Source organism: Odocoileus virginianus, chromosome 26 (assembly GCF_023699985.2).
Source record: "Odocoileus virginianus isolate 20LAN1187 ecotype Illinois chromosome 26, Ovbor_1.2, whole genome shotgun sequence".
Taxonomy (NCBI): domain Eukaryota; kingdom Metazoa; phylum Chordata; class Mammalia; order Artiodactyla; family Cervidae; genus Odocoileus; species Odocoileus virginianus.
The window spans coordinates 34,322,502-34,345,049 of NC_069699.1; the positions used below are offsets into that span (position 1 = coordinate 34,322,502).

The 22,548-nt window shown below is 42.3% G+C and overlaps 1 protein-coding gene across 3 annotated transcripts in view; it reads right to left on the reverse strand.

Annotated features, from left to right (window-relative positions):
* The window catches only part of ATXN7 (ataxin 7), a 132,338-nt gene that overhangs the window by 20,551 nt on the left and 89,239 nt on the right, over positions 1–22,548 (reverse strand). For 2 of the 3 annotated variants that reach the window (XM_070455732.1, XM_070455731.1), the window contains one exon: positions 687–936. In XM_070455732.1, coding sequence (XP_070311833.1) covers positions 687–936 — 250 coding nt within the window. Of the gene's footprint in view, positions 1–686; positions 937–12,382; positions 12,592–22,548 lie in introns of those variants that run through there. The other variant, XM_070455734.1, reaches the window with a different exon arrangement.

Consider the following 22,548-nt stretch of genomic DNA (forward strand, 5'->3'; position numbering starts at 1 on the left):
AGCCTCCCTCATCAGTGTTCTGGTGTGAACCCAAGTCAGGGGGTGGGAGGAAGCAGTGCTTCCCTATTTGCTCTGCAAGCCCAGAAAACCCTAGGACAGCTTCTGGGGATCTCTCTGGTTTTTTATTCTCACTGTTATCATCAGTGGCAGCAGCACCAGTAGCCCTTTCTGCACGGTCTCCTGCGGGGCTGACACTAGCCAGCCGTGACTGGCTAACTGACTCTAACACACGAATCCTTGACTCTAACACATGAATCCTACCATCCCAAAGACCCTGCACAGGGGACATGGTCTTTAAACTCTGAGAAAAACAGGGCCTTGGCTAAGGCCCCTCAGCTAGGAAGTGATAGGGGTGGGATTTGAACCTCAGGCCTGTTTGACTTGAGAGTCCCACAGCTAAATCTTTTCATGCTCCCCTCTCACTGTGCACGTAAAGGAGATAACCACAGTATCTATTTCATAGGATTGTTGTGATAAGTATTATTAATCCGATTATTATTGCTATCATGACTCTGCAAAGTTTCCCAACCTGTAATAGGGAAACAAAGAGAAACACCACCATATATCTGGATTTCCCCCAAAGTGGGCTTTCTCTGACATTACCCACAGACACTCTCACAAGCTACTTGTCTGCACAGCCCCACCTCTGGCCAATGGGCTTTAGGAGCCCTCTGAGCCACACTCACATTCTGCCGTGGGGGGCTCGGTTTTGCTGGATGGGGTGCATCGGCCTGCTCCCCCGGAGCTGCAGTTTCTCTTTGGGCGACTTCAACAACTTGGAACTTAACGAGGCCGTGCTCAGAACACCTCCGCTGGAAGAACGGCTGCTTCCACTTCCACCACCTCCTCTGCTTTTGGACAGAGAAGGGAAGAAGGAAAATACTGAAGTGGGAGGAACGGCCAAAGAAGGCTTGCTGGATGAGCTATGTCTTCTTTCTGAAAAAGAAAACAAAGGGGGGCGGGGGGAGACACTGTTTCAGGCAAGTCTTCAGTGGATCCCTGGAGGAGTCCCCTGAAATCAACACATTTAGGTTCAAAAAATGTGTCACTAAGTGAAAATATATTAACCTCACCAGCTTTCAGAAATGGCTTATCTAGGCCCTACAGGCTTATTCTGGATTCTAGGAACTGGTCCTTCTGCTTAAGAAAACATTTCACCGTAAAGAGGTTTATCATATATAGATAACCACTAGGAAATTAAATAGCCACTTTAAACCTGAGACTACTGGGTTTTGCATTTTAGAAATAAACCTCACTGACTCCAATTTGTAGTCAGAGAGGGGAAAATTATTCATTCATCTCCAGAGCTCTGTTTATTGACACCACACAAAATTATTTCTTCCTTTCTAGTGAGGGACATCTCCAATTTTCAAAACAGCAAAGTGTGAAGAAAAAAGTTGTACTTTAATTTTATTTTTTTGTCACTACCCACCAGCATATGACACCAAATAAGAATGTTTCTAGGGTTATCTTATCGTTCCTTACAAATCTGTGCTGAAATTTTCCAGTGAATCACTTCACTCCTCACCCCCAACCCCTCCCCCACTTTTAAAATAATCTTACTTGACTACAGATGGCGCGGCTCTGGTTCACACCACTAAGATGCCAAAGGCGCAAGACAAAAATACCACAAATAGCTTCGCCTGTTTTATAAACCAGGAAGTAATTCATAGTTAAGCAAGAACTACACAGGTTTAACGGAAAGTAAGTCTATCTGCTAGAGAATCAGGTTTTCTCAGAGTAAGGCAATGCAAACTAAATAAATCGAGAGCTGAAGAATGTTACCATTAGAAACAAGTAAATTATTTAGTAACTTTATCTACTTAAGTACCTTATGCTGGTAGCTTAGTAATTACCTTCAGTTAAACTTGTACTTTAAAATGGCATGTTTGCTTAACTCTTAGGTTTGAAAATGTACGTGACTCAACATCTATTTATCACAACATGGAAGTTACATGAATATTTTAAAAATTCAGCATATTAGAATCAATTTGACTGATTCAGTCGCTCAGTAGTTTCCAACTCTTTGTACCCCATGGACTGCAGCACACCAGGTTTCCCTGTCCATCACCAATTCCCAGAGCTAGCTCAAACTTATGTCCATTGAGTCAGTGATGCCACCAACCATCTCATCTTCTGTGGTCCCCTTCTCCTCCTGCCTACAATATTTCCCAGCATCAGGTTCTTTTCTAATGAGTTCGTTCTTTGCATCAGGTGGCCCAAGTATTGGAGCTTCAGCATCAGTGCCTCTAATGAATATTCAGGACTGATTTCCTTTAGGATTGACTGGTTTGATCTGCTTGCAGTCCAAGAGACTCTCAAGAGTCTTCTCCAATACCACAGTTCAAGAGCATCAATTCTTTGGTGCTCAGCCTCCTTTATGGTCCGACTCTCACATCCATTCATGACTGCTGGAAAAAACACAGCTTTGACTAAGTGGACCTTTATCGGCAAAGTTATGTCTCTGCTTTTTAATATGCTGTCTAGGTTAGTCATAGCTTTTCTTCCAAGGTACTAGCATCTTTTAATTTCATGGCTGCAGTCGCCATCTGCAGTGATTCTGGAGCCCAAGAAAATAGAGTCTGTCACTGTTTCCATTGTTTCCCCATCACATAAATGGTTCATTTCCAAATGTCTTTTTTAACCAGTGAAGCTGTGCTGGGTTATTCCCAGGATGACATCAGGTCACTGATGCTTTATGAGGTCCTAAGAGCCTGCTCTACACCAAGACAAAATTATTATGTTCTCTATAAACAGAATTAAAATTCTCCAACTAGAACACATAGAGGCTACAACCAAGTCAGGAAGGCCCAACTGGTAGTCATTTATAAGTGCCTGCTGCTTCCTTCCCCAGATATGACAGTTGTGTGTAAGGAAGGGAAAGCCAAAATAAGCTAAGTTGGCATCTGAGGCTTTCTTTTAAAAAAAAAAAATTAACTTTCCTTCTCTTCTGTGATCCCCAAATACTCTGAATATACTTTCAAGCATCAGCACTTGTCAGCAAGGACTGTGAAAATCTGTTTCCATTTCCTGACTCCCTTGGATGACGGAGCTTATTGTCTCAGTCAGCTGCCCATGACAAGCTGGCACAGAGTAGGCCTTCAATTAACATTGAAGCCTAAGACCAGGCTAATGTCTCGAGGACCATTAACCACAACTGAGTAAGTCCACATCTGCCACATAAAATACTATTTTTCACTCAACATTTCTATTCAAATGATCAACTCCACTGTTTTCTCCCTATATTCACCAGTCTCTCGTGGGGATATCACTGGTATTTTGGACAGAACAATTCTCGTACAGGACCTCAGAGTGGTTAGAACTCCTGTTCCCCGAGCCCCTCATCACCAGTAAGTGGTACCACTCCACCAAGGGCAGCCTGAAACTAACCCCCCAATCAAAACTGTCCCTCCCAATCTATTTTCAGATGGCCCAGCATGAAACAGGGTATCACTCAGTTGAGAGATATTTTCCCAAAACAATAGCATGTATAAAATAATAGGTTTTAAAAGTCTATAATATACTTTATACTTCTGATATACATTAAATAGTAAAATATTCATCCATATTCTGCCACAAAAATTATCTTGTGTACCCCCAGTGGAAGAGTACTAAAGGAATACCACCATATCTGTAATACAAAGAGGGGGAAAAACTTTCAACCAGAACTTTGACTTCTAGGAAATACATCCCTTTTACAATTTGACATGTATCAGAATGCTCAAGTGTCTCTGAGTGAAAGTGATATATTTTCTCTTGTATCAAATGATGCAAATAAATTATCAATCTAATTAATCTTCCATAATGATCATCTTGAAGACAGAAAGTAATTCTGAAGACACTGATCTACCAGGGAACAATTTCAGCATAAAGAATTTTTGCATTTGCTTTTGTGAGATTCCCTCTGTAAGAAGCACTAGGTGAACACAGAAACCTACCCTTGGTTGAACTAAGCCATGTGAAAATAAAAGCACATACCCTCTATCTGCTCACCCCCACCAAACATCCACCATCCACCCCAGTTCACCATGGACGTGAGGAGCCACGTCACCCACAGCTGGTGTGACAGCTTTCCCTCCATTTCGGATACCCTTCCTTCCACCACTTCACGGCAGCTCACAACCTGAAACACTGCTGACCCCTACCCTCAGAAGCACATGCCAAGCTGTCTTCAAGGAAAACTCGTATTAGAATATTTATGTATTTTTCAAAGCATTTAATACACATGTGCTACCCTTCTTGTTAGATTCCTATCTTTCTCAGTGTCGCTGCTTAAGTTTTGAGTGTTTGTGCCCATTATCCCATTTTTCTAATGAGTCTTTTGTGGGTTTTATTGCACAACTCTGCATAGTGCAGTAATTTTTTAGGAATGTGTGTTTTGTTATAGCAGACTGACTGCAATTTCAGTTTGTTCTTTCAATTTTCATTTTTTCCTTTTTGGCCACACCGCATGGCATGTGAGGTCTTAGTTCCCCAGCCAGGACTGAACCCATGCCCCTGGGAGAGGGGCCCAGAGCTCTAACCACTAGACCCCAAGGAAGTTCCTGCCCTTTCAGTTTTCTATTCTCATTATAGTCCACTCTCCCTTTTTCTTCAGTTAATGCTTTTTTTCCCTCCTGTCTATTAACTCTTGATATGGGATTTTGCATTAGAAAAATCAAGATTCAAACCTTTCTAACAGTAGAAGTCAGCTGATATACCAATAACTTATCCAAAAAGTTATATTTTCTACGGCAACAATAAAAGCTGTTTAAAACCTTAGAATGGCAATCTATCACGTGAATTTCTTTCATTCACTAAAACTTGAAACAGACTGTGTGTGTGTGTGTGTGTGTGTGTAAATGTGATTCTGGCTGAAAAGTGCCAGCTCAAACCCTCGTCACGCTGCTGAATTAAGCTGTTCCTTCACATCATGGTCTGCTAACTTATTCACTGGAAAGGGCGGCATCTGGCTTTCCCTCCACGAGAAAATAAAGATGAAAAAAGCAAATTAAATTGTAGTTGTGCTGGACTCTCCCCAACCTTTCAAGCTGGGCCCTTAACTTTCTTAAGATTTTAAAAAGTGTTTTGTTTCTAGATCAAAAGGGAAATGGGCAACTTATGGGTAGGGTTAGGGAACTTATACTAAGTGGACAAACTGGTGGCCAGATGCTAAGCATAACTGCAGTGTGGTCTGGTGAAAAGTCCAAGTTGAATTTTCAAAGCACTCCTCTCTCCAGGGCCTAGCACTGGCCCAGAAAAAGCACACTCTGTCCCTAAATGAGGAGGGCCCTGTGAAGGGCTCCAGCAAGCAGGAAAGATGGGCAGACAGACAGACACAGATACAGTGAAAAGACAGAACATAGACAGAAAGACAGACATGGATGGGTAAGGCTGCAATGTCTATGTAGCAGTGGTGGGTCGGGGGTGACCACACAAATAGATGTGGAGTCAGAGACAGAGAGAGCAAGAGATGGGTGCATCGGTCTTTCTTTCTCTTGTGAATTGAACATGTGACACCACTGCAGGCCAGGGTAGGATACTGGGATGGGTAGGGGACAGGACAACTTTAAGTCTTCCAAAACAGAAAGTAACCAAGAATACTGAGCTTATAATTAATTGTGGATTTATGCTGAGGTTCAAATAAAAAAAATGCATACACAAGTGTTGACACCTAGGTACAAAGCAAGAAGGAGTTCAAATCAAATAATTAGATCTTTAAAAGTCATATATATTGAAGAAAAAAAAAACCTAAAAATAACTTGTGATGTACAACTGTCAAAGTGAGGATACAAACCTAAAATGCAGTCAAAAAACACGTAACTTCAAATCATTCATGCTTGAAAAAAATCTATAAAAATACCTGTCATTTGTTAAGTGGTCATCCCTTGGCCTACAGGTCTATTTTTGAAAAACTTTTGCATATTGTTTTTCTACAACAAATATGGTTTACTTGTTTATCAAACTCATACTTTTAAAAAAGAGAGATCAGTTGGCCTTCTGGCCTCAATTCCATACATGCCAAATTAAAGCAAGGCCTATTATCACTCCCAAGCATGGTATCAATTTGTCTCACTCTTCAGGAGCATCATGCAAGAGCAGGCACAGCGGTGAACAGCTCAGAAAACCCCACAAAACTATTTTTACTCAAGGCCGTTTTCTGGTTAGCCCTAACCATCTTCCTACAGAGCAGACACTGCCATGATCCCCTCTTTCCAGATGAGAAAGCCAAGGCTTTAAAGGACTCAAGTTGGTTGCCCAACATCACCCAGCTAACCAGAAGCAGGATCAGCATGCAAGCCCAGAAAGGCTGACTCTAGTGCCCAGGCTGGAGCCAGGACAGTCCACCTGCCCTTAAGTGGCGTGATGAGCAGACCACGATGCATAGGCCAAAGGCAGGTGGAAGGGAATGGTGATGGCGGGTCATATATCCTCTTTCCAAGTGCTCAGCAAGTGCAGGCTATTACTTGGGCTGCACAGAGGGCTGCGCAGTCAGAACACAGAACAAGTTTAAGACAAAGCTTTGGTAAATTTGGGGTGCGGAGCCACAATCTGCTCAAGGGAAAATCAGGTTGTTGTGGACTTAATCTCTATTTTGGAAGTTGCTAACCTAAAGGTTAGCTATGGTCTCAGTCAGTGTTGCATTCATTCCCCCCCCCCTCCCCCCAGGGAAACATTTAAGATGGTTTTAAGAATGATTTTTTTTTTCTAGAAAGGGCTTGTCAGGCTGCCTTTCTGGCTTGGCTGGAAAGAATCATTTACAAAGTTCCCAGACGCATGTGCGCTACAAGGAACCCAGGAGGAGGAGCAGCAAACGCCCGCTTCACAGGGTGAGGCTGGCCCCTGCTGCCCAGCGCCATTGGGCATGCCTGCAGTCACGCTCCGCTCCTGGTCGTCCTCCTGACAGAGTTTGATGGACACACTCTCGATTAATTAAGCAGTCTGAATGGAATCCAAACTGGGAAAAAAAAAGTCATCCTTTGTTTTTAGTAGATCACTTGAAACGGCAAGAACTTTGGAGTCAGAGACACGTGGGTTCAAATCCTTGCTCTGTCACTAACTAGCTGGGTGACACCCTGGGCAAAGACCTAACTCCGCCTACAGACTCTTCATCTGTCAGGCACCTTGCAGGGCTGCAGGGATTAAGTAACAGAGTTGTAAAGCCCACTGCGGACCGGGACTGGGAACTCCATAGCAAGGGAGACGGAGGCTCCCTGTAAAGCTCAGGTGGTGACGGTTACAGACACCAAGTGGGGAAGGCCTGCTGATTATTCAAGCAGGCAGAAATCACTAAACAAGGCAAACCCACTGCGCCTTCTCCAGTGTGGGAGAAACTTCAGTTTATAGATTTAGCTTACACGTCAGTCCAGGAAGATAGTAAGTTCATCTCAGTGGGCAGTTTGGAACTTTTACAATTCATTACAAATAAATATTCATACACCAACCAAAAAAGACATTTATTCAAGCTAAAATTACTTTATAATTAAAAAGTTGGCCCATTTTCCTAAGAGAACTGAGTCACTTAGGAAGAACTGCAGGTGAAAAGAAAGAAAGAGATGACCAAGTCTATGGATCCAAAGGAGGAAATTTTATGTAGATTATCTAAGCAATGATTCCCAAAACTCCCAAATTTTTCTCTAAGTAAAGCTCACAACTGTGGATGGGTTAGGGTAGGTGAAGTTAAATAGAATGAATACTCTGTTACAGAAAGACCTTCTTTCCCTTCTTTTCTTGGCCAAGCCATACAGCTTGCAGGATCGTAAGTTTCCCAACCAGGGACTGAACCCATGCGCCATGCAGTGGAGGTGTGCAGTCTTACTGACTGAGCATTAGGGATGTCCCAGAAAAGCCTTATGAGAACTACCAACCCACAGGTCTTGGAACATATGATTTCATGGTGTCTCTGACAGTCCCATTCCACTAATACTCTATACCTAACTCCCATTGAAAGCAAGGATTTTTAATAGTCAAGCTTACATATGGCTATAAAATGTAAAACAGAGATCCTTTGGCCAGACATAGCAAGTAATAACTGCATACACCAAAAGCTCAGTTTAGAAACGCTGGGTCATTCATTAAGCAGACCTTTCAAAAAATTAAATTGCTTATTTGACATTCACGTTGGAAATAACTGCTATGTGCTACTCATAGGTCCTAATCAACCCAAAGTAACCATTATATTTCAGTTTTGGGGCCACCAAACACAACTAACAAGGGGTCAAACTGGCATCATCTGTGTTTCATAAGGAGCATGACCCCTATGAAACATCAAAGATCAGGACTCGAGGCAGACTATATCTAAGCCTGCATAATATGTATTTTATATATATATACATATATATTTTACAGCAACTGACCAGGCATACCCGATTTAGCAACATCCTAGGCAGTATCTGTGAAACCATGACTTTGGGTTTGACATAGCTATTTTTTCCCCCAACTATTAAAAAAAAAAAAAATAGCACACTTTTAAAGTCACATCACTGACTATATGTGGACTTAACACATTTAACAACATCTCCTCACTGCTGTCACTGTCAACTTCTCCCTGTAAACATTCTTGTTCTTTTCTAAAAGCAGTGTCACATGTCTGACCAACAAACACAATCCAATTCTACTCCTGTCCTTACATATTCTTTCTTAATTGTAAATCTGCTTTTTCTTTGATCCAATTTCTGGGGGGTCCCCAAGGACTTGATTGGAATACTCCAGAGCAACCAGTGCAAAGTCTGATGGTAAAAAGGAAGCAAGTCAGTGGGACTGTGCCTGGAATGTTCAAATCTCAAGCTGGCGGATCCAGTGCTGACCTCTGACATGCAGTAGCTCAAAGGGCAGTGAGCCAAAAGCCAAAACTGGAGCCAGGAGGCGCCCTCAGAGCATGCTTAGGTGGGTTACCAACGGCACTGAAAAACAGCGAGGAAGGAAAAGTCTTTACCGCAAAGCCCGCGGCATCATTTCCACTAGAGAGACTTAACTGAAAAGGATGATTTCAACACTGGCTGCCCTAACAAATTAGTCTCCAGCTGCAACTTCTGCCAGATGCACTTTTCCTCCCCTTAATGCAGAGGTGTTTTAAAATTCAAACATAGGGGGAAAGTACAGAAATGAGAGTCATTTACAGCACTTGGGCCACTTGAAACAACTTTTAGCCAAGGTCTATAATCAAATTATCAAGCTCTTGAAGTCAGTGCTTTATGACGGAAATAAAAGGCCCACTAAAGTATTCCAGGTCCCTTGGCATTTCCATGTCTCTGGGCAGGGCAGCCCTGCAGCATCCCTATTCACACTGGCTGATGAAAGAGAACAGATCACAAAGGGCAGATTACAAGGGGGAACGACTCCCAAGTCCCCAACTCCGGAGGGGGAAGGGACAGGCGTGAATGGATTGTAAATAATGTTGCTAAGAAAGGACCACAAATATGGCAACCTAAGATAATCCCCTTGCCAAGAATTCTTCCCAGGGGGGCTGTTCTTTCTGAACTTTGCTTTCAAGTATGTGAGAAATATGAAGAACTTATTGAATATCTGGAGGTAGCCCTCCCCTGCCATCTTAACTTGTAGCTCTGTGCAAACATTAGGAAAAAAAAAAAAACACACACATGGCCTTCCAAAATTCCAAATACTTTATTAAAGGAGATGGAATGATAAAGAAAAACAGGGGAGACCGAATGGTACAACAACTGATCACATCAGCTGGGAGAATAGTATCAGTTCTTCATCATTGTTTTCTTAAGACATCTTGCTTAAAGAAAACTGAATGGACTGAAAAACCAGTTCATTTCCTTCAGGGGGCCCTTTCTATGCTCCTGCTTAAGGTGCAGACTTTGAACTGAGAGTTATCATCATGATCTCAGACAAACACACACAGATGTTTCTCAGCACATGTAACTTTGGGGAAAAGGCTGTCACTGCTCTGAGCAGAATGCAGCCAACAGACGACGCCACCTCTGAGACGTTGCCGTCACCGTTTCAGACTACGGCAGGGTATCATGCAGTGAGCGACACGCTGGCTGACACTTCTACTTTGCTAACAGTCGTAAGCACCTCTCTCTGCTGTCCTCAGGACGCACGGTGTCAAGCAAATGATACCGACAAAGAAGCACTCACCCCACCCGAAACAAACCCGATTTCAAGGTCTGAATGATGCACAGCATGCCCTGAATGCACCCCATCCACTGAACTGACAGGTCTGCATGCCTCAGGTATCAATGTATGACAAGGAACAAAAAGCCAAGACAAGAAAGCCACCCTTCTTCAGTTACTTTTGGTTTAATCCTTTATCTGTTGGGGAAAAGCATCCTATACGTTAAGTTTAGCCTTCTAACCAGCTGATACCATGTGCGGATCAAGCGGCAACACCCTCAGTCCTTATACAAACACCTCTGTAGTCACATCTGGTCTATAGTTGGGCCTGGGTTCCAGTTTTTCTCTAATGAGACATTCAAGGCTATCACCAAAATGCACAAAGAATTAAGAAAAACAAGCTATGTCTTTACTACTGCTACTGCTGCTAAGTCGCTTCAGTCATGTCAGACTGTGAGACCCCACAGATGGCAGCCCACTAGGCTCCTCCATCCCTGGGATTCTCCAGGCAAGAACACTGGAGTGGGTTGCCATTTCCTTCTCCAATGCATGCATGCATGCTAAGTTGCTTCAGCCGTGTCCGACTCTATGCAACCCCACAGACAGCAGCCCACCAGGTTCCTCCGTTCACAGAACTCTCCAGGCAAGAACACTGGAGTGGGTTGCCATTTCCTGCTCCGATGTCTTTACTACCCCAATCCAATTTTTATACACACACACAAAGGGTAAGGGAGAGAGAAAAAAATTAAAGGAACCTGGCAGAACTTCAAGTAGAAGAGTCCTTCTCGTTTTTTTTTTTTTTAAACAAAAACTTCCGCGTGGGAATCCCCTTAGGGAACAGTGTCCTCTGAGGCCAGAAAGGAGCAGCAAGTCCAAGGTGCAACAGAATGACGGCACCATCTGCCGCAGAGTGCCGCACTGAGTTGGGAAGCCACATCTTTACTGCTGTGTCCCACTAGTTCTGTGGCCTTTACATTCCACTCTACTGGGGAGGAAGGAGAGGAAGGGGTGAGAAGACCATGAACCTGGGAATAACAACAACCTCAAAATCACAACACAGCCTCTAAAGCCTCCTCATTAAATGAGATCTGCTAATAAGGAATGGGTGATTCATGACTGAACAATGCCAATGTTTTGATGAGTTTGCAGCACGTGTTTTTTTTTTCCCCCTGAAGACAGAAAACAGCATCTGCCCCACCTACAGGCTGGGGTTGTCCACTAATCAACACCAAAGCGATATTCAAAAACGAAACCAGAAAGCAGCAACTGTAAAACTGCCTGACGAGAAGTAAAAGTTTTGTGTTTTGTTTTCCTTTAATGAACAGCAGTTTGAATAAAGGTTTACAATCCTGTTTGTATTTCAACTCCTGAAAACCGGTAGCTAAAGTTCATCCTCAATTAAAACCATCCGGTCAAGCACATTATTGCAGGAGGCATGAAATGTGAATCCAGTGAAAACTAAAGATCTCAACTGTCACCTCGCTTCCTGCTTTCAGAGGAGGCATGAGAGAGTTAAGGTAACTTTGAGAACAGCCGCCCAACCCACCCGAGCAGAATCAACTTGGCTGTACTGGCTACCTTAATAACACAACTAAAGGAAAAAAAAATAGTCTTTTCTGGCAGGCAGTCAGTAATTAAATTTTTATACACTCAATTTAAGTTACTGAATGACTTCCCAGGGTTACTGTTTGTATTTTGAAGTTGTTCTTCCTCTTGACACAATGTTCTGCTTGCAACTTTGCTGCGGAATTGAAGAATCCGACAAAACGGCTTTCAAACACATTCTACAGGAAACACTGTGAACTGCCTGTCATGAAACCTCACTTACCGCAAGTGAGATAAAAAACAAACAGTCAAAGCGTGTTACAACGTTCCTCCATTTTTAGAGAGCGACGTAACCACTGCTCTCCCTGTTTGGAGATATGGGAACCGTTGGGTGCAAACCTCAGCATTTTGTGGGAGTTAATAGCAAACTCAACTCCAGCCTGTGCCTGACCTTTGGCCAGATCACTCGAATGACATTTCAGCATGGCTCCTGTGGCTGGCCAGCCGGCGGGGCAGCAGCTAATCCCTCCTGTTGCGATCACCCCCCTGCTCAGCGAGACTGCAGGGCGCACTCACCACCGCTCAGCCCGAAGTGCTCCGGGCCTGCCGGCGGGGCGGGCCAGCCGCCAGAGGACGGGCCTGTGCCAACTCGCCCCGCTCTGCTCTGCGTGGGGCTCCGTCCTGCTCCCAAAGACCTAGCCCACCTTCCGCATGCTCGTCCAGGACCGGGCCCCCAGCCAAGCCCAGCCTCTGAGAACTGCCTCGGAAAACTTACCCGGGAGAGCTTTCAGCCCCCGTGCGGAGGAAGGGCTGCTCTGAGGAGGCTTCTCGTCACCTTCCATTCACATAATTTGGTTGTGCTTCATTGCACACTTGCTACTGCAGGCTTGCATCATGATGTGGGTCTGCCCACCAACTCCAAATATGCTCCATGTTTGGTCTTATGTAACATTTGCTACTACTGTAAAAAGCACTTGAATTACAAAGGTCCTGGCAGATCAACAGAAACAAGGGGTGGAGTCTAATTCCATCTAATATGGTCACAGAAGGCGTCCTGGCTGGTGTAAGTAATCCTTCTCTTGGAAAGGCTGCTGGCCAAAACTGGAGGAAGATGGAATTTATGGATTTAACCTACTAGAATGTGAACTACTCACACCTGATCTTCCTGCATAACTTTACACTGACAACTACTACCAGGTAAATTAGAAAATTTAAATGATTCTTTATATATCTATACTTTAAGCCTAGACAGAACTACAAGTTTTTAATATTATACATTTTTACAAATATCAGCAGTCATTTTCTACATTCTATTTCCCCAGTATCTATACTTTAAACAAACAAAAGTTTATTATATCTAAGAATAGCTTTCCTTAAATCTAGTAAGAAAGATCTTCACCCATTTTCTGTGCCTATTTGTAAAATAGGTCTAATTTCAGAAAAATACACATGTTATTGTCCATAGTTCAAGAGCTGGATAACTGACAAAAGCTGGGGACCTTTTAGGCTTTTGATCCAAAAACTTCTCTAAGTGGATCCTTGAAAACCACGTTTTCCTGGTTAAACAGGTTGCCTGTCTCCACCGTATTACACTTTCCGCATCACTACTCCTCATCCTGCTAATCGCCAAATCTTACTATCAAACAGACATGGGAAAAAGCAGCCAACTGATATGAGTTTTATGATAATAAAGGCTGCACACATAAACAGACTCAGATGCCTGATAGTTCAGAATGAACACTTTTAAATGTCAAAAGGAGGGGGGAAATTCCTCTACAAAATACCATCACCCAACACAGTCTATTTGGCAAAAAGTCATGAATTACATGTGTGGAAAAGATTTGGCCTGGAAGGGGTGGGAAAGAGTTGTGAGGCATAGGAAATGGCTTCTGTTAGAACAGACACAAATTCTAAATTTACTGTAAAACAAAAGAGTAGTAGTCACATTGCTTTGTTTTTACAGAAAGCATTCATATCCTAACCATGACAGCAATATTAGGATCTAGAGGGCTTCTGAAACTGTTCCCCATCCCCCCTAGATTTCTGATTCTAACAATGCAAAACTATGGTGGTTCTTAAGAGAGATCAGGACACTAGGAAAGAGCCATCAGCCGGAAGTAGAAGCACAGTATGAGCAAATCCTTCCAAAGTTAATACACAAAAATAAGACAATTAGGTTAATTCACCGAAGGGTTTGTTAAGCTGGCAGAAAAACAAAACAAAAACATTCTACTGCTGTACTACCTGATGACAACAAAGTCTTAGCATCATTCACTGCACCCACTGCCCGCCCACCCCCAACCAAGGGGAGCTGAGGAGTCTCCCTGATGTTGTCAATGGCAGAACTGAACAGAGGGAAGAGGACCTACTCAGACTAAGTCTCAGCTCCACATCACTGCACTCCGAAGCCTGGACAGCAGACTCCTTGCCAGTCTCCCAGCACAAACACTCGCATTTCTAAACTTCCCTTTTGTAGATGGTGCTAGTGCTAGTGGGGAAAACAATTCTTATAAGAACCAACCAAAGTAATAAGACAATGTGAGGAACAAAGTCTGTCTGTAACCCTGAAAAATTTCAGGGTGAACTTCAGCAAATGTTTTTAAATATTACACACTACAAATGTTCTTAAGAACTACGAAGTATTCTTAAATATACCTACATTTTCATATAAAAGAAGAAGAAACTATCCAAATTTGTTCTGAAGACCTACATCAAAAAGGGGATGAATGATAGTGCAAACCAGAAAAATAAAAATCGATACAATAAGAATATACACAAATACACAAACTGAGCATCTAAAGCTCAGACTGAACTTTTAAACACACACCTCTCTTAATGCCCTAATTAAAAATGTTTAAGCTAATGCCACCCTGTTCTGCTTGGAAAGCATTATTACTCTTCTTCAAACCCTAACCAAATAAAGTTTATATTGATATTACATTTCCCTATGATGGCTCATTCAGGGGACATGGTCACATTTTTTCTTTCTTGTGAAAAGAAATAAACAGACTACAGACTAAAAAAAGACTATGGACTAAAATACCATTTTAATAGAATAACATCCATGCCTTACAGACCAAAAATTATAGGTACTGGCTGCGGTGTGGATGGTGTGCACTCATCAGCTTTACTCTGGTTGCACAAAGCGAGTCCTGAACTGACACAAATTCTTCTGTGAATTAGCCTGCTCCCAGTGAACAAGCGAACCAGCCGCAGCTGGGAGGGGCTACGAGGGCCTGGCTTTGGCCTGCCACGGCCTCAGCGCTTTGCGTTGTGTAGTCTTGGGCAAGCGACCTCTGCCCCTGGGGGTCTGTGTCCTCCCCTGGGGAGCACTTCCTGGGCCTCGATGAGGAGTAGAGGAGGTGACACATGTGATGTGGTCCCTAGCACCTCTGAAATGCTCGGTAAATGTTGGCTATCATGATCAGGAAGAAGGAGAAAGTGGATGGTGGACGTCACTTGAAATAAAGGAAGACTGAGATAAAGACAGCGGTTCCTGTGATGAAAATTAGTGAGGTCCCTGACAAATCTTGGGATTTCCTAAATCCAACCCTGAGAAGCCAGCGGCGGTGTCATCTGGTGTTCTGCAGGGCAACAAACGAGCTGTCGGCAGTTGGGAAATCCTGTGTTCCTGTCACCGGCGGCAGCCAGTTCTCCAGTTTACAGGGGCACAACAAGCCTCCACTCACTCCACTTCGGTGTCTCAGCAGGCCGGGCGAGTTATAATTGGCCTTAATTGGCACTTACAGGAGCTTTAACATTCCTTACCTGCTGCCAAGGAGCACTTGAAAGGGGGAGAAAGTATTTTCAAACTTGGAAATACCAAGCAATTCATTCAGCTGTGGGCCGGGATGCCTGCTGTCCAGAATCAGATTAGCTTCACCAAGAAACTGCCGCTGTGTTATTATCCCGCGCTCATTAGGTGCTCCCGCCGGATTAGGAGAGGTGGGAGATGGCAGCTTAAATGGGATCATTCACCTTGGGGGCTCATGGCACACAGCCTTCCTCTGGTTGGCATCGTCTGCTCTGTTTGGTGGACGCGCCTTCAGGGCTCAGCCACACTTGGTGTGTGTGTCCCTTTTCAGCTGTTGAGATTGTTCAAAGGCAGCCAAATAAAGTATAACCTCATGGCCTGATTTACATAGGCTTTGTGTGAACCACAGTCTGACCTCAGCCCAGTCTTTATTTGAGACACAAAGTGAACACTGTTAAAAGGTGACCAATCACACCAAATTCAAGGAGGATAATGAGATCAGAAATAAAACTGACAATAGTTTTTCATTGGCCCCACAACTGATCTCAACAGAAATTGTTGTCGTCTACAAGTCTACACATTTTGCAAAGAGGAATCTCAGCCTAACTGAACTAGATTTCTGCCCTAAGGTAAATTCCAATCAGAGTAAAGAGAAATCTCCCATAAATGCCAGGAAAACCATCTGTAGTTGTTTAAATGAATACTAGAAAAATCATCACTCGTTTTGAAAAACCTTTTGCCTCATATCACAAGGTGAAGATACATGCTACACTGGTAGTCAAAAAGTTCGCCCTTGTTTGAGAAATAGAGTTCAAAGTCAAATTACAGTTAATCACATTTGTGAATAAATGTGTAAAGCACCCTAAGAGGCTTTAGAAAAAAACTGGAAGCTTACAAAAATAAATAAAATACCTACTCCGAGTGGCAGTACTTGCCTATGTGGCTAGTAGAGATACAAAGTATTAACAGACTTCTGGGAAAACAATCTAGTAACAGCTATAAACAAGGCATATAAGTATCTTTTTTGATCCAGAATCCATTCCTGAGACTTTTATCCTACAGAAACAAAATGAATACGTGCAGCGTTTAGCAGGCTGGCTGGCTACTGCTGCTTTCTTCGTGGAGGTAAAAGGCAGGAAACAAAGTGAATGTCCACAGACAGAGGGCTGAGGATGTTACCGCACAGCCGCACCTTAAAACGGTAAGCAACCATTAAAAAGGGGGATTTGTGTTATTTTGGGATCTGAATGGATTTCTATGTGGTTTTGCTGAATAAAGGAGCAGCAGAAGTGTGCTTACTAACAGGATCCATCTTTTGGTAAAAACTATGACCTGCAGTCCCTGCTCATGAAACATGGGATTATATGCGCTTGTAAAGAGTTATGAGCATGACAAAAATATAGAAGGATGTATACTAAGTTACATATGAAGAATGTACCAAGTTACATAGATGAATTACAGAGTGGAAGGACCAGTACAATTGGAGAAGGCAGGGAAGCAGAAACAGCCAATGAGATAGAAGGCAGTAGGCTGAATTGAAAACAGCATGTTTGAGATTATTACACTTGGGTATCTATGTAAATATATATGACAGATGAATGTACCTCATATATTCAGGTGTCAATCAAAAAATCCATAAAGAAACTGACTCAAGTTTTTGTCATAAAAAATTGCACTGTGAAGAAGGCAGAAGAAAAATTTAAACAGCATGAAACTGTGGTATTAAATCAAAGTACCATGTCCTGACTACGGTACCCATTTCATTTGTTTGGCTCTGCAGATGGATTCATTCCAGTAACATGACAAAGCACAGTAAGAATCACACAGTGTGTGCACGCTAAGTGACTTGAGTCATGTCCAACTCTGCGAACCTATGGACTGTAGCCTGCCAGGCTCCTCTGTGCATGGGATTTCCCAGGCAAGAATGCTGGAGTGCGTTGCTGTGCCCTTCTCCAGGGGCTCTTCCCAACCCAGAGATCAAACTCTCGTCTCATGTCTCCTGCACTGGCAGGCAGATTCATTACCACTGACACCACCGGGGGAAAAGGCCCATTAGCCACTCTCGTGAAACAACGCCTTAATTTTCTAAAGCTCACTACAAATCTCCTACAAAGCAGGAGTTTTAACAATCTTTTAAAACTATCAAACCTAAGAAGTAATGAAATAGAGTTCATACTGGAGTTTATTTTTTACCCTAGGAGAGTATAAATCAAGAACTACATCATGTGAGATAAGGGGCTGACTGCTTATTTTAAATTGAGATAATTACCTTCCCTGATCTCTTTTCGTTAACTTTCGAACACACAAGAGGAAAAGCTATATGATTTCTTTCAAGTTCAATTTGAGAACTGTTGACTTAAAAGCAAAACACGAAAGCGAACCTAAATATTGGAATTTCTATATACACAATAAGCAATGAGGAAGGAAACAGCTGAATTCAACCTTTGCCCACTGCCGCAAACCAGCTGTAGGGGCCTGAACCCTGCATGGGAGGCATTATGCCAGTCAGGTAGTAGGTGCTACAGCAGACAGAAGTGATAAAAACTCCCTCTTCTGGTCAGACATAAGACCACAGCTTAATAGGCCCAATACAGCAGGTGTGTGCGTATCTCAACTAGTCAACACACAAAAATGGCCTTGTGAAACAATGATTGTCAGGAGAAACGTCTTTTAGCAAATAGAACTAAAATATGGATTTATATCCTGAAATGTCCCGTTCAGAATCTGAAGCACAGCCATCCTAATGGTTTCTAGATGTAGGAGACAAGTCAGGAGTGACACTGCTGACTATTAATAATTTATTGACTGATTTATGCTGCTGGACACCCCCATTTTCACTGCCTCATTCTGGTGACACAGATCAGAAGTGTTGACATTGTTCGTTCAGTCAGAGCAGCTCTAACCTGGAGGGCAGCTCTGATCAGCCTCCAGGTGGAGAATCCATCCACTGAGACACTAACAGACATTCTCAAAGAATGCATGTGATAATGTAGCAGTGACAATCTAAATGTCTACCAACAGGGGACAGGTTAAGTTAAATACATTAAGGAAGTGAAATAATAGGCAATCTTTTTTTTTTTTAAAAAAGGAAGTAATGTGCATTAACATGGAAAAATAAGCTAGATCACTAAGTTTAAAAAAGTGAACTTATAATAAATCTAATTTTTCATGTGTGTGAAGGAAAAAGAAACATACAGCCAAATATTGTTTTGTCCAGGGTCTAGACATGTTCCAAGAGTTTATGTCAACCTGTGCCCCTGGAAAGTAAGATGGAAGAGATTCATTTACTTATTCTGACTGCATATTTATCCTCTGTTGTTGGTTCATGTTTTTCTTATATGATGTGCATTACCATGATAATAATGAAAAAAAAAAAAAAACCCTCAAATACATGTGCTTTTCCTTTTTAATTAGAAAGTTTCCACTACCCAAATGAGAGGATCCTTTTGTTTCCAGGTTTACATGACTAAATAACTGTTCCACTTTAAAATGGCAACAAAAACCCAAAAAGAATAAATGACTCCAAAGTTTTGCATCACTGCAATAACTATTTTCTATCTCTACAATCTTTAGGAAATGTCTAAAGACTTAGTGCATATAATACATCATGACTTTTTGTTCAGGTCATTACACTTCATTGGAAAACAAACAAACACAAAAAAGCCCACATACGAATTGAAATAACCACCCCATGATCCACAAGCTAAGTAAACCCATCCAGCTGCTGTGAGCCATTCCCTGTCCCTTCTTTTCCAGTTCGTCAGCCGGCCCTGCTGGCCTCCTCCTTCTGTGCTGATTCTTATTCCAGCCGCAGCTCTCAGCCTCTGCTGCTGCCGCCCTGTCAGCCCAGGCATCCTCTCCAGACCCCGCGCTCACCTAGTCTAGTGCAGTGCAGCCCACTCAGCCTCGCTCTGCTTCCGCTCTTGTCCTCCGTTTCACAGAGCAACCACAAAGCAGGTCAAGACCCTTTCTGACTCAAGATCCTCCAGAGACTTTGCACAGGCTGCACTGGCAATCCAGATTCCTTTCATTTGGCCCCAGCAGCCCCTTCTCCAACTTTAACCTGGCCCCCTCTCCTCCCCGCACATTATATTTTCACCTCCTCTCTGGACTTCCTGCAGGAACTCTGCACCTGCCAGTTTCTGTTTGGAACACTGCTCCTCCAGATCTTCACATGGCTGGCTGTTTTTCATCACACACCTTCCACATCAACTCTTCCAAATGGCTTTCTTTGAGTAAGCCTTACCTAAAGTGTCTTGCCCCATTTTTTCTCTGATATTAACCCAAGCCTTTATCACTATTTGAAATCATCTTATTTTACTTGATTTCATCCTATTCACTCCATCCTCTTTAAACAGAATATAAGCTGCATGAAATCAAAGACACTGCTTTCCTAGTTCATTGGAGAGAAATGCCTAGACAGGATGTACTCAATAAATATTTGCTAAATGAGTGAACAGTATCCTTGCCAATTTATGGCTTTTTAAAAAAGCCCCAAAGGCACAGATATTAATAAAGGCAAGGATTTCAGTATAAAGAAAAGTCAATGCATTTTATAACTATAAATTAAAATGTAGCTCCTACAAATGGCATAAACAATACCATTTAAAATATATACGCTGATTATATAACCAAGGAAAAAAAGATAAATGTATTAGTTAGGGACAAAGTGATCCTTTATCTGATGCTACTGAAGTTACTTGAAAATTTTAATTTGCACTGTTTCGCTAATGGTAGAGAAAAACTGAATTCACTGCATTAATTTTACATCATGTTCTTCAGTGACAAGACGCTTAGATCAAACAGTCAACTTGGAATTCCCTTCGAGAATTAAAGTAACATCTACCCTGACATTGCTCACGTTTTGATGTGCCTGCTCTGGTTTGCTCCCTTCCTGGTTCAGTCCTTGACTGCTGGAGAAAGGCCTGGCATATGTCTTTGAAGCAAAAGAGTGAAGTATTTTTGGCTCTGCAACAAATTTCAGTCTTTATACTGACTGCAAAAATATGCCAACCAATTCGCTAGAGAAGCTACAAAATGTCACAAGGCTGGAACAAAATGAGGAGGAGCTTGGCTTTGGATATTTACTATGATTTAGGGTTAAATAAAGTGGAACAGGCCCAAGAGAAATCCAATGACTACGCTAAATCAAGTATCTACCTACGACCATTATGTCTTCAAATTATTAAATGTTCTCTCTGAGGTAATGGGTTTACAATGCTGACCCAGTCACTCTAGGCAACCTTTCAAGTTCACCTGATACACAACATCTGTCATTAACGACAGTTTTGTGACATGTGGAATTCATTACATCTTCTTGAAATTTTCCTTTAACTCTATACACCTTATTATATGCAAAAGAAACAGATGGTCAGTTCAGTTCAGTTGCTCAGTCATGTTCAACTCTTTGCAAGCCCATGGATGCAGCACGCCAGGCCTCCCTATCATCACCAACGCCCAGAGTTTACTCAAACTCATGTCCATTGAGTCGGACATGATATCATCCAACCATCTCATCCTCTGTCGACCCCTTCTCCTCCTGCCTTCAATCTTTACCAGCATTATGGTCTTTTCAAATGAGTCAGTTCTTTGAGTTTCATCTTCAACATCAGTCCTTCCAATGAATATTCAGGACTGATTTCCTTTAGGATGGACTGGTTGGATCTCCTTGCAGTCCAAGGGACTCTCGGGAGTCTTCTCCAACACCACAGTTCAAAAGCATCAATTCTTCAAAGCTCAACTTTCTTTATAGAAACAGATGTTAAGTAGACAGAAAATTCAGCCTGAGACATTTTATCTGTGTGAATGACATTTAATTTAGGAGTTTGATCTGTAAACTGGGAATAAAACCATCCATTCAGTGGGTCGCTAAGAACAGGAAATAAGATAATACAAAAACACTTTGTGAATCATCAAGTCCTGCTACAAATTATCATTAGTCTGTGGACTTTTAAATTACTATTAGTCCTAAAAAGATTAAGTTATCACTGAGTTTCAAAGTAGAATAAGACCCAAACAACTGAAGAGAAAAAAAGAAACATTTTTTTATTTATCCAAAAACAAAGTTACTTAATAGCCAAATGAAACAACTCATTCAAAATTCCTGAATCCATTACTTTCTACACCTAACTCCATCAGATCACAAGAGGGAGAAAGTGTTCTTTATTGAACAGCAAAACCTCTGCTCTGTGATACAGAGTCACTTAATTACACAATAGCAATCATTGGTCACAACTATGTTAAATTGTTGTCAACAGTGGGATTGGCATTTTTGCCAGAGACAGCCCATGGGATGTCATACAGTAAGATTTGTTTTGCTCACCCAGTTATGTTCTTTGAATCCAATTAATTAGCTCAAAAAACTGAGTAATTCCTATTTATTCATCTTCTGATGAAAATGACTTTTCAGAAAAATATAATTTATGCTAGTACCTAAAAAAATCCACCACCCTAGTGCATTTATTAAGTCCCAACTATGCATGTGGCTGTTAACTTTACAGGGTTTGTAATATCTACAAGTGGAGAAAGCTCTAAGATTGCAGAGGAGTGTCAGTGAAAGATACTTTCATGAAAAAGCCAGATTTATGACATCCCCTTCTGTGAAGAGAGTCTGAGGGGCACATGTTTTACCCCAAGCCCAGCCTCGCACGTCACTTAGAGCAATGGGGAGGCGCACAACATGTAGTATCAATGGATAAATGGCAAAGGGTATTTATCTGGGATCCTTTTGCAGATCAACGTGAGATTTGAGAATTCTGCTCCCTAGGTAAGGCATTTCCTAGACTAGGACTGGCCTCGGGAGACAGCTCCCTGAATAGCAGAGGAAACCAAATCCGACAGCTTGAGCCGGTGTTTCCCCAAACATGGAGTAGGTATCACTCTCCAGCATTAACAACATTAAATCTCAAGTGAAAACTTATTCCCTTCCTAAACCCCCTTTACTTTTTGTGATAACAGCATGCCACTCTGTGGATGACACTTGCCTAAAACGTGTTAGTCTCCCTCTAACTAAGGCCGCAGGCCTCGGGGCTCAGTGCTGGTGCTGGCAAGAGTAGCGACAAGTAACTGAATCTTTTCACTAGATTTATTTTCACACCTACCACCTATGGCAAAGGACATCAGTTTTCCCACTGATAACTCTAGTGAGGTTTTCTTTGTGAAAGATTTAAATAGAAGTGGTTTGATTT